At 34.2% G+C, this 15,315-nt stretch overlaps 1 protein-coding gene across 2 annotated transcripts; it reads right to left on the reverse strand.

Annotated features, from left to right (window-relative positions):
- Positions 1 to 289: 289 nt before the first annotated feature.
- LOC132712686 (uncharacterized) lies at positions 290 to 14,637 on the reverse strand. Of its 2 annotated transcripts, XM_060695095.1 has the most exons (5): positions 14,453 to 14,637; positions 7,830 to 8,367; positions 6,923 to 7,081; positions 5,783 to 5,852; positions 290 to 5,126 (listed from the first exon to the last, which is right to left on the reverse strand). In XM_060695095.1, the coding sequence occupies exons 2-5, from the start codon at positions 8,340 to 8,342 to the stop codon at positions 2,467 to 2,469; spliced, it is 3,402 nt and encodes a 1,133-aa protein (XP_060551078.1). In that variant the 5' UTR covers positions 8,343 to 8,367; positions 14,453 to 14,637; the 3' UTR covers positions 290 to 2,466. The 2 variants fall into 2 exon arrangements, with proteins under 2 accessions (XP_060551078.1, XP_060551079.1); XM_060695096.1 differs by lacking the exon at positions 6,923 to 7,081.
- Positions 14,638 to 15,315: the final 678 nt, after the last annotated feature.

The raw sequence follows: 15,315 nt of genomic DNA on the forward strand, positions 1-15,315 counted from the left end.
TGGTTTTTGCGAGATGTCGCCATTTCTCTTGGTTTATATATATACAAATAGCCTTCTTATTTGAACCGAGCGACAATGTGACATTCGCGACAACATGCCGCAAGACAACGCGCTGTTTTGCGTGCAGTGCGACAACGCGCCGTTTTGCTCTTTGTCGTGCTGTCGCTAGCGACAACACGATGCAAGTGTTCCAAATCAGCCACCATAATATTCATGTTATCAGTTTTCGTTTTATTCTGAGAGATAAGCAATAATTATAATAATGCAATTAAATGAAGTAAAACAGAAATTGTTTATTGGTGTTTATTTTCAAGCAGTAGACCAAAACATGTACAATGTACTATATTGTTACATATTACTTCATATTATGTTTTTAACAAAGGTATATACTGTATGTGAACATAATAAAAGGATGTTCCAATTTGATTGCACATTTCATGTTTGAGTAATTCTGGAACGTTTAAACATAGAAAGTCATTGCAATAAAACTTTCGACAGAAAAAAAACACCGCCTAAAACCTCCCTTATATATGAATATATGATTATTGTATTATGCAGATTATGAGACGGACAAATACACTTAAGTAACGTGTGAACCAGATTCCCTTAAATGATATGCGTATCAAATACACTAAAGAAACATGGGTTCCAGTTACACTTAAATAACATGCGTATCAAATACAGTTAAATAACCTTCGTATCAAATACACTTAGGTAACCTGCGTATCAAATTCACTTAAGTAACCTGCGTATCAAATACACTTAAGTAACATGAGGACCAGATACACTTAAGTAACGTGTATCAAATACACTTAAGTAACATGAGGACCATATACAATTAAGTAACGTGCGTATTAAAAAGTAACCTGCGTATCAAATGCACTTAAGTTAACTGCGTATCAAAACACTTAAATAACGTGGGCACCAGATACCTTTAAATAACATGCGTATCAAAAACACTTAAATAATATGCGTATCAAATACACTTAAGTAACCTGCGTATCAAATACACTTAAATCATCTACGTAGTAACGTTGGTACCAGATACCCTTAGTTAACCTGCGATTCAAATACACTTAAACAATCTGCGTATCAAATACACTTAAATAACCTGCGTATCAAATACACTTAAATAACCTGCGTAAAGATACACTTAAGTAAACTGCGTATCAAATGCACTTAAATCACGTGTTTTAAACAAATTTTCGTATTGGGGTACCAGATACCTTTAAATAACATGTGTATCAAATACACTTAAGTAACCTGCGTATCAATTACACGTAAGTTACCTGCGTATCAAAAACACTTAAGTAACGTGGGTACCAGATGCCCTTACATAACATGCGTATCAAATACACTTAAATAACCTGCGTATGAAATACACCTAAGTAACCCGCATATCAAATACAAAACCGCCTCCGTGGTCGAGGGGTTAGAGTCGCTGACTTCTAATCCAGTTACCTCTCTGGCGTGGGTTCGATCCCCGGGAGATGCTTTGGTAGTTTAGCGCGGAGGAAGGTAGTCTAGTACTGGTGTAACTCTCCAGGAACGATGGATAGGAAACTACCCGCCTATATGACTGAAATACTGTTGGGAAAAGGCGTAAAATGAAACAAACAAACAATCAAAAACACTTGACTCGTGAATCAAATACACTTAACTAACATGCATATGAAATACGTTTAACTAAATACATATTAAATGCACTTTATATGAAATCAAATACACTTGTCATAATCTTGTATCAAATACACTTAAATAGCATCTGTATCAAAATACAATAATCTAACTAAACTAACTTGCAGATCAAATACACGTATCTAACACGTGTATAAAATATTCTTACCTTACACGTATCAAATGCACTTAACAAATACTCTTAAATAATACGCAGTTAAATACACTTAAATTTCGAACTCACTTTGATATAATGATATGCACAAAGTTGGATGAAGAAGAAAAACAGCCATAAACATAAACATATTTTCTTTGTGAAAAAAAAAAAACAAACAAAAAACAGCAACTAGTCTAAATATTTCCACAATTTGGAATCTCTTTTAGGCTATTTATAGTGATGATGAAAAACAATTTCTTCATAATAGACATTATTTGTTAAAATAGCTTTCTTAGAAATGCAGTTATTTCTGGAAGACCAAGACCTAACTAATGTAAATATGGATCACAATAGGAATATGATTAGATCACAATCCACACATGAATGTTTTCCAAACTACTTTTAGGATAACCATGATAATGCTGATTGACACGACACATTCATTTTCGTCATAAATACTTTCTCCTGTTTGAAATAAATGTATGTTTTATATATGTTTTAATATCATGAATGCTGAAGATATAATACTGAAATATTTTATACTCTCAACCTTAAACTCCAGCTCTCGTATAGGAACGTCATCCTTGTTAATCTATGTGTCACCATTCGAACGACCCAACAACCAAAGCATGTTATGAAGGCAGTGTTCTGAACGCAAAAGCATTGTCGTGTCCGGAGCATTTCAGGTTGGCAATTACAGAGTACTTTTCAGGCGACATCTCTATTTCCTGTCTTAGTTCTTCAAAACTTTCGGCACCGCTCTCATGCTCCACGTCACACGAGGCGATTTCTACTGTAACACTATGTTTATATGTACTTAACTGTTCAATCAAGTTTCTCAATGCTTGATTCTCCATACTTATTTCAATGAGTCGCACGTGTTCAACAGTTTTGTGTCTCGACAATATAAGTTCGTTTTTTTGCAGGTCAAGACCTTTCAATTGTAGGTTAACTAAGTGTTCAAAATGAGTTAATCTACTTAATATCTTTTTGACAGTTTCGTATGAATCTATGAATTCAATAACTAATGTACGAATATTGATGGCGGACGAAGCGTAGTCGGTCAAGAATGACGTGACCATAGCCTGGTTGCATTCTCCCCAAAATTCCCGTATTGATAAGGGGTTGACCTTTACCTGATCAGCGCACATGTTTCCAACACCAATGACATCAAGTTGCGTGTGTTCAGACAGATCCAGTATACGCGCAACACAATTGTTATTCTCATGATCTAGGCATTTTACCCGGGCTATTTTAATTTGTCTCATCGACTTCCTACCTTCTATCCACTTTACTACTTTTTCTATCTGACTATGATTCATTGATATACAATAAAGATCGATGCTTTCCAAAACCTTTAAAGACATCAGTTTATCGACGCTTCCCTCAGATACTTCAATGTACCTTTCAATTTCTTTTGTTCCTTGCATTTCGCACCCATGAAGAAGAAGACACTCTAATGTGTCCGGAGACGCCCCTAGCATCATTTCAACATCTTTACTACAAGGATGACCCCAGATATCCAGTTTTTGCAGTGATTTCATTTTGTCCACTCCCAGTCGCAGTCTTAGATCATGGACACTTTTGCGGGAAAGAGCCCGTCCAAATTTGATTGATTTAACAACTGTGTGCCTTAACGTTTCATCATCTGAGTGCCTTAATAAATCAATCAATGATGATACATACTGGCTCTCAGGTTCACCTTCAAAATTCAGAAACATATCTTCCAACTGATAACGAGGTTCGTACCCGTTGTCTCTACATTCATTCACACACGCTACCATTACATTCTGGAAATCTTGTTTTAAATCACACATTTCCCAGTAGTCTGCGAAAGCGTACGTATTTCTCCGGAGGCTTTTTGTTTGACAACTGTTTGAAATAACATTTGCTATCCCGTTTAGAACTGTTTGACTTGCAATTGGACTGAGCCCACATAGATTCTGTAAACAGCTTGCGTTCAGTAAAACTGAATTTATATCTGGACATGATTTAATCACAATGTCTGTCTCTTTTTGGTTAAATGCTACATGGAGAGCAGCGAAGAACTCGTGAAAAGTTTTGTGAATAAAGGATATCCTTATATCACGGGATGTTAATCCTTTACTCCGTACTATCTTTGTTATTATGCCGGTCTTCAGCCAAAATTCAATGCAGCTTTTTGACATGTTTTTCTTTGCTATATTTTCATTAAATACCAGCCTATTTTCTACTGAACTTTGATTGAAGAGTGTAAGGAAAGCAATATGCGACAAGTCCTTCACGAAATGAATGTTCTTACAACAATGCTCCTTTCCCTCGAAGCATTCTGGTTTGTAAGTACTGTCATTCGGATTAATTTCTACCTCCTGCTGCAGTTGTCGTGCCACTTTTTGTAGCAGCATCTCTAAGATGTTACAGTATAAATCACAACGAGAATCACCTAATGGTTTCCCATCCTGCCAGAGACATATCATGTATAATAATAACATTGGACTAGTCTCCAGGTCATTGACGTTTCTTCTTGCAACTTTTTTTTCAAATTCCTTCAAACTGTTCTCCAACTCCGACTGATCGTCACAACTACCGAAATGTTTTAATATGTTTGTTATTAAAGCTTTCTTACCCTCTTTATCAATACCTGTCATTTCTAGCTGTAGATCAATCTTACTTTGTTTTATTCTAGCCACTGTATATCTCCAAGGGCGAGTGGTGGTTAAAAATGTGCAAGATTGCCTAGGTCTTCTAATTGGAATATTCCCTTTTTCATGTGACCATTCGTCGAGACCATCTAGAATAATCAGACATTTTCTCTCTGATAAGATATGTTCAAGAAATTCAGTTTTGTATTGTGACGCATGCGCAAGGTATCTAATGATCTGTTGCTGTATCATTTCGTCAACGTCAAGATGCGTCTGATCAGATTCTTTTAAGGAAATGTAAAATACAAAATCAAAATAACTGATTTCATCGATTTCGTCCTGGGTAAAGCTTCTCTGAATTTTGTCAGATTCGTTCGCTTGTCTCCATATCAAAGCTAACCGTTTTCCAAACACCGATTTTCCAAGCCCGGTTTCTGCACACAAATATATTTCACGATAAGGTCCGTTCTGACCGTGAAATATTTCTCTGAAAGATGATATACGTGCTGTTCTTTGGCCTTTTTTGGCGTTTGGGCAGCCCGACAAAACCCTGTTGATTGTAGGCTGGACATAAACGTCCGGAACTGCCATGTCAATATCTTCAAACAGCGGGGAGATAGGTATCGTGCCATGTATATCTTTGTTGAATTGTATTAAGTCCTTCTTAAGATCTGAGAAATGAAAAAAGGATTAACCGCCATTTAATATTATACCAACTACTCAATTTGTTATTTACCAGTCTCAAACCATACAACCCTATAAAAATTTAAAAAAAACATTTATACCTTTAATGTTATGCTTTAAATAAAATACTGTACATAGGAACGATCAAGACATTGAAAGAACAGAAGTCTTTGTCTATAATGCAACCACTTCCTTATTACGAATACCCCGATACTTAAAAATTGATGATAGCATGTACTGATAATGTCTAAATTTAAATCTAATACATGCATGACAGAAATTTGTGTGAAGAGAGATTTAAATCAATACTAAATGGCTAAAGTCCTACTTAAAAAGGCAGTATGACATTTTGTTCCCAGACATGTTATTTTGTAAACGAACATTATTCATGCGTGTTAAATATCAGAGGCATTTTAAATTTCATTAGATATAGCTTATTACGCTTTAAATTGTGAACAAATAGTTCCGAATTCATATCCATGTCCATATAAAAAAATTATCAGTAGTACGATTTAGAAAAATAGTTAACATTTTTATATGTCTGAAGTACAAACGGTCATATTCATAAATGAAGCTTCAAATTTTTTAAAATAATTATTCAACTGAAGAATAACTTATAGGTGAAAGAGTGTGAAAATCTTACTTTTCTCAATTTGACTCTGTAGACACTGCTGTCCATATCCTTCAGGTAAAACAAAAGAACCATCTTTCAACTGGAATGTCAAGTAAAGAAAAATGTTGTAAGGCATTGCCAAAATTGTGACTCAGAAAAATGTATCAATAGTTTAAAAACAAGACCAACCATTCTCAATCTTTAATTTCCAAAATATACCAAGATATACCAAAATTGTTTAAATGAATAAAGTAAATTTAAGTAATGTGAAGTATCAGCTGCTCGTTAAGAAACTGAGAGAGCAAGAGTGACTACTATGTCACATGACCACAATAATTGTTTTAAAAACAGTGGGAAATTCAATGGTTGGCTTACCATCGCAATTTCAGGGGAGATAATAGACAATTCTTTAAACGTTAACAACAAAATTAGAAAGCATTAAAATAAACGAAAATATCGAAAAACAGAAACTGGTTATTTATCGTAAAACTAAGACAATTGTTGTTTACATCACGTGTCAAAAGGATTCAGCGATAACCATCAATATCAAGGTGAGAAAATGGGCGAGTTACAGAATAACGGGGTCGTCTCGATATCAGGGTTGGCGATCATTGAAAATAATTTCACACATCATTGCCCAAAACATTCGGGTATTTGTACTCAATGAGGTTGATTATCCTATGAAATTTGAAGGTTGTAGCTAGTTATTGATCGAAACCGACAGACAGACAGAAAATTTCATAACAATTTACTTTTTATTTCAAAGAGGCATAATTATCAAGTAATAATCCTAATTTCACGTTTAATAATTATAATAATTTGTGTTTTACATCAACAATCAATTTAACTTACTCTTCCTTATAAGTTACTCTTTAAATAAATGTTGTAGTCTTTGAATCATTTGTCGGAAACGATGAGTGTTTAATTGCTTTAGTACTTAACCATAATAAGTGGTATATGAAATGTGTTGTTTGATATACACATACTTGGTACTCTTGGTAATTCTTGAACATTGGAGCTTTTTTATCATTTTAAGGGAGATAAATGTTTCAGACATCGTTATTGATTAAAAAAAAACAAAAACAAAAAAACAACAACAACAACAAATAAACACACCCCCACATCCACCACCACCACCAACAACAACAACAACAACAACACAGTAATAACCTGTTCTAATTTGGCTCGAGCGTCTGAGGTCTTGGAATTATTTTTGAAACTCTCACAACAGGACAGAAGTTGTTGTAGTGTGCAGACGACATCTTCTAGCTTCTGGTCGCTAAGTAACATATCTGAATTGTGTCTCAAATCGTTCAATAAATGTCGTGCCTGTGTAAATCGTGCAATTATAATATTTGAATATACATTATATGTATTCATGTATCGTTATATACTTTAGTATTTTCTGACATTATACCGCACAAAATGTTAAGGGGGTCCTTTTATATGGAAAAAAACAGCGTTTCAAGTAAAATGTACTGACGTACTGAAAACGTTTAGCAGTCCGCTAGCATAATGCGCGATTTATAAAAAAAATATTCTTCATTTTTATTTATAACTAAATTTTATTCATTTACATATGTGACGGTGGAACACATTTATGCAAGGTATACTTAATATATATAATTATAAGTATTTGATAATTCATTAAACGTGAATATCATAGCTACTTTTAACCTAAATGAAGTTGATGAAAATAAAAAAGGGCCTAAAGAAATGGCCTCCACATTTAAGATAAGATATTTGACTAAGACGCCAGTTAAAAGGAAATATGTTCTCTTGTACAAAGAAAAGGAACTATATTCTTAGAATCGGGCATTACTGTGGCAGAGCGAGTTTTATATAAACATGTTGTTATTGTATTTATATTCCATTTTATTTTGTTAACAGTTTCATCAATTTTATACTGCAGATCTAAAATGCATTTAACATACATTGTATTTAAAATATTTTAAAATTTAAAATTCCGACAAAAACGAGTGTTAATTAAAATAGAAAAGCTCATAGACGAACAAAATTTGCGAACCATAAAAGTGTGGAAAGAGAGTATAAATTCTAAATAACAAAGTTGTTTTACCTTATCACAAATGGAATCGTTGACTTCGTTAACAAAATCATTCTGGTTTAACAATATACTTATGATTCCATTTAGGTCTGTTTCTGAAAAGGTATTCTTGTCGGAATACCCCCCAAGGGGCATAAAACATTTAGCATACTCCCAGTAGGATTTGTTCCAAAGTTCTGCACGAGTATTCTTCCAGGAAGGATTGGAGAATCTATGATCGGTTATAATTCTATCCCGTATCTTGTCACACACTCCATTTGGACACGGTCTAAATAGTTGATGCTTCGAGCATTTTCGATTACAAGTGTTTAATGAACAACAAATAATAGTCTGAGTATAGCAACTTGAGCACCGGAAGTTACTGAGTGTTTGAGTTGTGACATGGTTAATTATCTCCTGATGACGAGTTTGCAACGTGTCGCAGACGACATCCTGCAAGCCAGCTTTGGCTTCAGATACAGCAAAGTGCGCCCCGAGCCAGTTACGAAAGTCCTTGTTTGTCAGTTTAGACTTATAATCAGACATCTTCGTTTCCTGCCCATAAACTGAACTGAAAAGACACAATCATATTTGTACTAGGTGAAACCTATAAGATATTGATAAATTCATTTGTTTAACACGCTATGTATTATCAGAAATAAGAAAGACGTGAGTATTATCAATTTAGTAATGTTTGATAAATCCGTTAAACCAATTAGCAATATCATGATTTATCATTTTAACGGATGCTCCATTCATATTAATAAATAAATTACACATGATACAAATTTCTGCAAATGTGTAGACAAAATAAATGTAAACTCAAAGAAATTTGGCAACATTTCAGAAGAAAATACGTCTACGTTTTAATATATTTAGACACAAAGCCATGAAAGCAATCGACAACATATTAATGAATAAACGTGAATCGGATTATAAACACACATTTTGGCAAAGTGTACCGTATTATATCCTTTCTTTAGCCTGTTAGATCGGCATGGAATAAAACATCAACGTTTAAAACACTAAGTTCAACACAACTTAGTAAAAACAAAATAATACATTCTGGTGCAGCGGAAAATATAGAAACGAAAATTTTATGCACAGTTTTCCAATTTAACCACTACAATTGAACTTTAAATAAATAACTTATTTTTTATAAATTTAATATATTTTTTCCTTGTGTTGATCGAGGCCATTCATAAGCGGAAATTATCAATCATCAATTGATTTCCGGCCAATTAGAGAGATAGAAATACCACACTCTTAAATATGTATAATTATAATAATATGATAATAGATAATCGATTGTGTGAAAATATTGGAAATGAAATAAATTTCAAGGTGATTTTGTGGATATGATTTCTTATCAAAAAAGGGGTTGAAATCTGGTGATTCCGTTTATTTTGATCAAAATTGGGTCATAACACGTTGTGTATTAAACTGTTCACTATAAGAAGATAGTGTGTAAGCGGTCGGATAGCTCAGTGGGTAGAGCCACGAAACGGTATTCCAAGAGTCCCGAGTCCGAGTCCCAGTCAGGCTTCATATTTTTTCACCCTGTGACATTTAGCGCACAACGTGCGGCCGTGACTACGTATAGTTCAGAGTTTAATAAGAAAAAAACACTTTGAACAAACAGAAACTCTCCACATGCGTCATAAACATGTTACGTGTATTGAACAGCGGGGCCAGTATTGTCACTCGTATTCAGATAGATTGAATTGTAAGCCCTTTTTTAGTAGACTAGACTTTCTTTTTTTAGTATTATCGAGGACTTTGAGGGGTTGGGGGCGCCCCAGGTGCTCTCCTTCTCCCTCGGGTGCGCTAGTGATTTTAGAAATTATTATTTCAGCTGATATAGTATAAAAACATACATTGTTACTAAATATAGTAAATAAAAGTACACTTCATCAGTATGACATTAGGCTTAAGGAATCAAGTTTCAACGACAAAAACATCCTCGGTAACCCAGGCTATTTATCGTATACATTACGCTCCCTTCGCAGCTTACTGAATACACTCCCATTACTTCAGACAGTGAGCGATAGTTGAACATTCGACCGATGCGCAGGAGAGTACGTATACATGTATCGATAAATATTAAATATAGTATATACGGAATGTGTACCGTGGGTTCCGACGATGCGACACAAATTGCCTGTTATAGACGATAAGTTTTCAATGGTGATGAATTTTAAACGTGTCAGTTGGTCATTTTATAATAGGTAGGGTCAATTATCAACGTTGAAATTGATCAATAATCAATGAACTCTCATGGATCAGTCTCTTAACAATGACTCATGGGTCATTTTTTCAACCGAGGACAAAATGTTACCCCGGCGTTCATTACTTAAAAATAAAATATATTAAATTAAAGTAGTATTTTTAGATACAAGCTAACTACTTTGGTTACTGTTCATACACGTGTATATAAATATGCTATGAAATATCATACAAATAAAACGGTTCTATTTATCAAGTGATCACGAGTAACACTTCTTCCTTATTGTCGCCCGTTTTGAAAACGTTGGCACTCAGAAAATTTGTGCAAGCATAATTATTGTAAATTACAAATCGTCTAAAGTAATCGATATTTGTAATTTGTGTTCACAGTGACTTTAACATAATATTGAGATTCAGAATACTTATTTGTTTACGTTTAATTATGCACATTCAAGACATCTGGCCACTGTATTTACGGACTTTATCATGCACTACAAAAAGTTGAAAAGAAAGTAATTGACGGTGTTTCTTAAACCACTTCATAAATTTGAACATTTTTTAAATTATTTACGCAATGTCAGAAGTAATATATGCCTGTGTTTTTTGGATATGATTATCAATTGAAAAACCCATTACGAAAACATGTGCGGCGACTTACAAAAATTTTATTGTATACGTATAGAATTGTTCTACCTCTTTGGCAAAATCCCATACATAGAATACTTCTAACAGTCGTCTGGGATTGAAAGGGAGTGACACGAGGTCTTAAGAGTAATAAAAACAAAAATGAGTAGTTTTCAAATAGCAAAGTCGGTTTTATTGAGGCCGCTAAAGAGAGGAAAAAGAAACTTTAACATCTCTTCTACAGTCGCACAAACGGATTTCCGACAATTATGGGTTGTCCTATAATACGGAAAATACAAATACAAAGTCTCCTACTGAAAAAACAGTCAACAGCAGTTTAAAGACGACGACTTATAGCAGACATAATTACATACATCTAATATAGAACGTCGTTCAGCGATGGGAAACTATTGAATGTCAGGGACACAGATTGGTATTGATTTCAAGAATTACTTAGACATGTTTACTATCTTAAATACAGGTTCTAAAAGTATTCGTGAAACTTATCGTGACTTCTTGTTGGCATGCGCTTAAAACACAAGGCTCCTTTTAAAAGGCGGTAACTCATTATTAGAAATTTGATAGAAAATATCATATTTAAAGAGTACACATACATAGTCATTATGTTAATCTATACAATTATATATACATAGTGCACTATGTTGCCGATTGACATTCAACATAAATTTGTCCCGGATTCTTACATATTTCGATGTGCCAGAGTTCTGAGTGGTATTACCATGTATGTTAATTGCACTCAAGATTTAAGAACGATTCAAGAAATTAATGACGGGAAACGGCAAGACATGTAGTGGATGCTAAATAATTGTTGCAAAGAATAACACCCTCAAATTAAAAATCTTGTATGTTGTAATAAAGGTTGTATCAACATTTAAATGTATATAATTATTCTTCTTAAACATTTTCCATAAACATTAAAATGTATGCATTCATTTCTTACTGACAAAACATTTGGCTTAGACTTTATCGAAATTAACCCCCTTTATTTACGTTGAAATGATAATATATCTTTTCAAATAATGCATTTTGAAACTTATGGTATTGATAAATCTTCATTTGAGCATCATATTTATAATATAAAACCATACAAAATTGAGTTACAGGATCTTTAAAATTTCAATATTCAATATCAAAGAGAGTCACATACTTACTTTAAATTAATTTGTACACTCATTTTTTTCTCCATAGGCAATATTCGTCTTCTTTCGTGAATAAAGTACATGCATTTTTTAGAACAGTAACAATAACTCTATAACTGTTCTAAACCTTCTAACTTAAAGTTTAAAAAGGAAATTAATTATTTCATCATATACAATTTGTAACGATAGCTGTACACAAGATATTAGAAAAGGAAGCAAATAAGTTCCGTCGTAAGTTATACAATGTTTAATTATGACTCATTTAAAAGTGTGCTATCCTCGTGACAGGCATTTCTAATTGTAATTAATTTGTTTATAATATGCACATTATGCCTCAGAAACCAATAATAAACTGACGGGCTTAAAAAACGCTACACCCAAAATTGTCACGGTTTTTCTTAATAAAACAACAACAACAAAAACTAAGGGACACAAGCAGCAGACGAAACATTGGTATAATGGTCATCTAACCTACACACAACATATCGATAAACTTCGCTGCTTACGGGGGTCAAACCGAGGATACAGTCACAAACTTCTCGTGCAGTCTGTGCACGATAACCATGCTGTTCAAATTTGTAAAATTTGTCATGTACACACAAACGTTAATTCATAACAACTTAACAAAATAACGTTCGTCAAAAATGCCAAGGTTAAATAAGGAAGAGAGAGCTGCTGGATTGTGGATTGAGTCAAACCATTTTAATTGTTCAAGATCCACAGAAACGCGGCTTGACCAACGTGTTAGAGTTTGTTTGTTTGTCTGTTTGTTTTACGTCACACCGACGCAGTATAGGTCATATGGCGGCGTTTCAGCTGTACTGGTGGAGGAAGAGCTCAGGTGCCCTTCCATGATTTATTTCAGGCACGATCGGGCACCTGAGTAGAACCGACGACGTTCCGTAAGCTATCAGGATAGCTTCCTCACATGAAAGAATGCAAAGTCCCTGTCGGGATTCGAACCCACAGCAGTGAGTGGCAAGTGGTTTGAAGTCGACGACCTTAACCACTCGGCCACGGACGCCCCGACGTGTTAAGGTTACAGGCACACTTGCCGATAGACAACGTTCAGCCCCACCCCCCCCCCCCCCCCGTGATTTGTCTATTTGGTGGTGTGTCGGGGAAAGATCACAGCTAGAAGGTACATTTATCAGGTCCTTGCACCTGTTATTATTCCAATGTTTAACCAACGTCATGAATTAACGTTACAACATAGCAATGCCATGCCACATGTCCCCAGTATCAATGTGGACTACCTCCATCACAACAACATTAACGCACTACCCTGACCATCTTGTTTTCCAGATTGTAAACCAATAGAACACGACTGGGACTACATCGGACAACGTTAACGTAAACGTCAACATCAGCCGAGCACTGTACAGCAATTGACGACACATGTACGTGAGGCTCCTACAGTAAATGTTATATAACTGGCGTGGCTCTTTGAGGAGAAGTTGACTGCTGTAATAGCCAGTGGTGGCGGACACACCAGATATTGATTTTGAAAAAAAAATTTTCTTGACAATGTCTGAAAGATTAGCATTTTAATTCCTGGAAATGACTTTACACTGTTAATCCAATTGCTAACTAAAATTGCCAAAAAAATGTATATTTCCAGTGAAATCCTAGTTTTTACTGTGTAGATGAAATTTTAATCTAATTATTGTTCAGTCAATGTTTCGATTTAGCGTTTCTTATAACCCGTCAGTATATATTATACTTAACATGAGCAAACAACGCTTTAAACAATTGTTTTAGAATTTGTCGGATTCTTTATACCCGAAAAAATAGCGCTAATTGTAAAATTATGTGGCATATTGTTATTAAAGTAGCAACATGTAAACAAAGTTAGTATTTTGACATCCATTACAAATGTAAGTAGGGGCTAGCTTTCTGAGACTTTTCTGAAAATTAATATCTCGCTAATATTCTAACGTTGCGCGATTAGCAAAATACAAAGCCTCAGAAAGCTACTACAACATCTAATTTTCCTATTCGTTTTTAAGTAAAAAGGTTTTTCAAATGTATATAGTTCATTTTCTATTAGTAATTTAAGAAAATGAAATGTAGCTGCCAAGAACTAAATTCATAAATAACGAATGAATACTAGTACGTAAATTTTGCATAACCGGCCACGCCTTTAATAATTTTGGTTCCCGTTTCCAATTGCTACGTTATACACAGCAAAGGTTGGAACCAACGTCAAAAATAGTCCGACACTTCCATAAATTGTACGCTTTGGAGAAAACTTATAGGTATACAATACCATGACGGAAGAAAAAAGATTTTTCAGATAACAGGCACATAGGTGACTCTTTTGGTAACTTAAGAAATACACTTAAATAAGAAGCATTTTTGGAAAACACAAACTATAATGATTTCTGAGGCCTAAGCTAGAACAACTAATAGTTGGCATGTTTACAGTATCCTGCAAGTAGATAGGCCTACATGTAATGTAGCAATAGAAGCGGAACTGCATATTTCAATTAATATGTACACCACAGCTTTGTAGTTACTTAAGTAAATTAGTAATTAAGTCAGTAAGTTATTTATATTATTCTAACTGTATTGTTAAATCAGTACAGTTTAACAAACCGCTCACGCCCCAAATTCCTAGCATGCAAAGAAAAAATCAACACTGACCTGATACTGTGCAAGAATCATATAATCCTCGCCGTGTAATAGATCTCACATCTCCTGAATTTGAATGTATTTAGAAACCTAATAATGTCCCAAACTGTAGTAATGTTGATAATCCCCGACACATTTTCTTTCCCTTTCAGATTTATCTGCGTGCAAAAAACATCTGCGTAATAGACAGAGAAAAAAAAAAAACTCCAACTTAATGTATATGATGTACTATAAATATTTCCGGAAATTAAGCTCTTCAGTAGCGTATGAGGAATATGCGCGTTCAGTGCAGAGGGGTTGTTTTAAACAACAACAACAAAAAAAAAAAAGAAACAAACAAACAAAAACTTATCAACACAACTAAACTGAATACGACTTGACACGACTTGACTGCATCCCTACTCTTTGCAAATGTATTTCTAAATAATACATGTTGAGAAGCTGGAGTAGTGCTAGTTATGATGGGAAATTTTTTGTAGACGGAAAAATTCGGGACTTTCCAGAGTGTAACTATTTTTAGACATTACTCCCTGTTAAAAAATCGCGTATATTTTTTACAGTCAATATCACATTGACCCTATCATACAATGTTTATACGATTTATTGTCATCAAACGACTAATAATGTGGTATGGTATGACATAATATAAATAGCTAAAACGATTCAATAAATTACTTTTTTATCAACACAATAAGCGGACTTCCAATTTTCCACCGTTCCGCTTGCTGAACAGTTATATATATATACGTACTTTTTTAGCTGTAGTGACTCACACATTATAATGTATAACTATCATAAATAAATGTAGGTAATTGAGTTTAATAAGGCTTGGTAGTTATGTTTCATTTTTATGTGTGGTAAGCCTGGCTTAAGTA

The sequence above is a fragment of the Ruditapes philippinarum genome, unplaced genomic scaffold (assembly GCF_026571515.1).
Source record: "Ruditapes philippinarum isolate M1 unplaced genomic scaffold, ASM2657151v2 ctg4336_1_1_1_1, whole genome shotgun sequence".
In the NCBI taxonomy this organism is placed as follows: Eukaryota; Metazoa; Mollusca; class Bivalvia; order Venerida; family Veneridae; genus Ruditapes; species Ruditapes philippinarum.

Coding starts and splice junctions, on each gene's coding strand:
- LOC132712686 (XM_060695095.1), bottom strand. CDS start 8,342: ATGTCTGATTATAAGTCTAAACTGACAAACAAGGACTTTCGTAACTGG. Junction 7,082..7,829: donor ACGATTCCATTTGTGATAAG/GTAAAACAACTT, acceptor CGATTTACACAG/GCACGACATTTATTGAACGA. Junction 5,127..5,782: donor ACAGAGTCAAATTGAGAAAA/GTAAGATTTTCA, acceptor TTCATTTCTCAG/ATCTTAAGAAGGACTTAATA.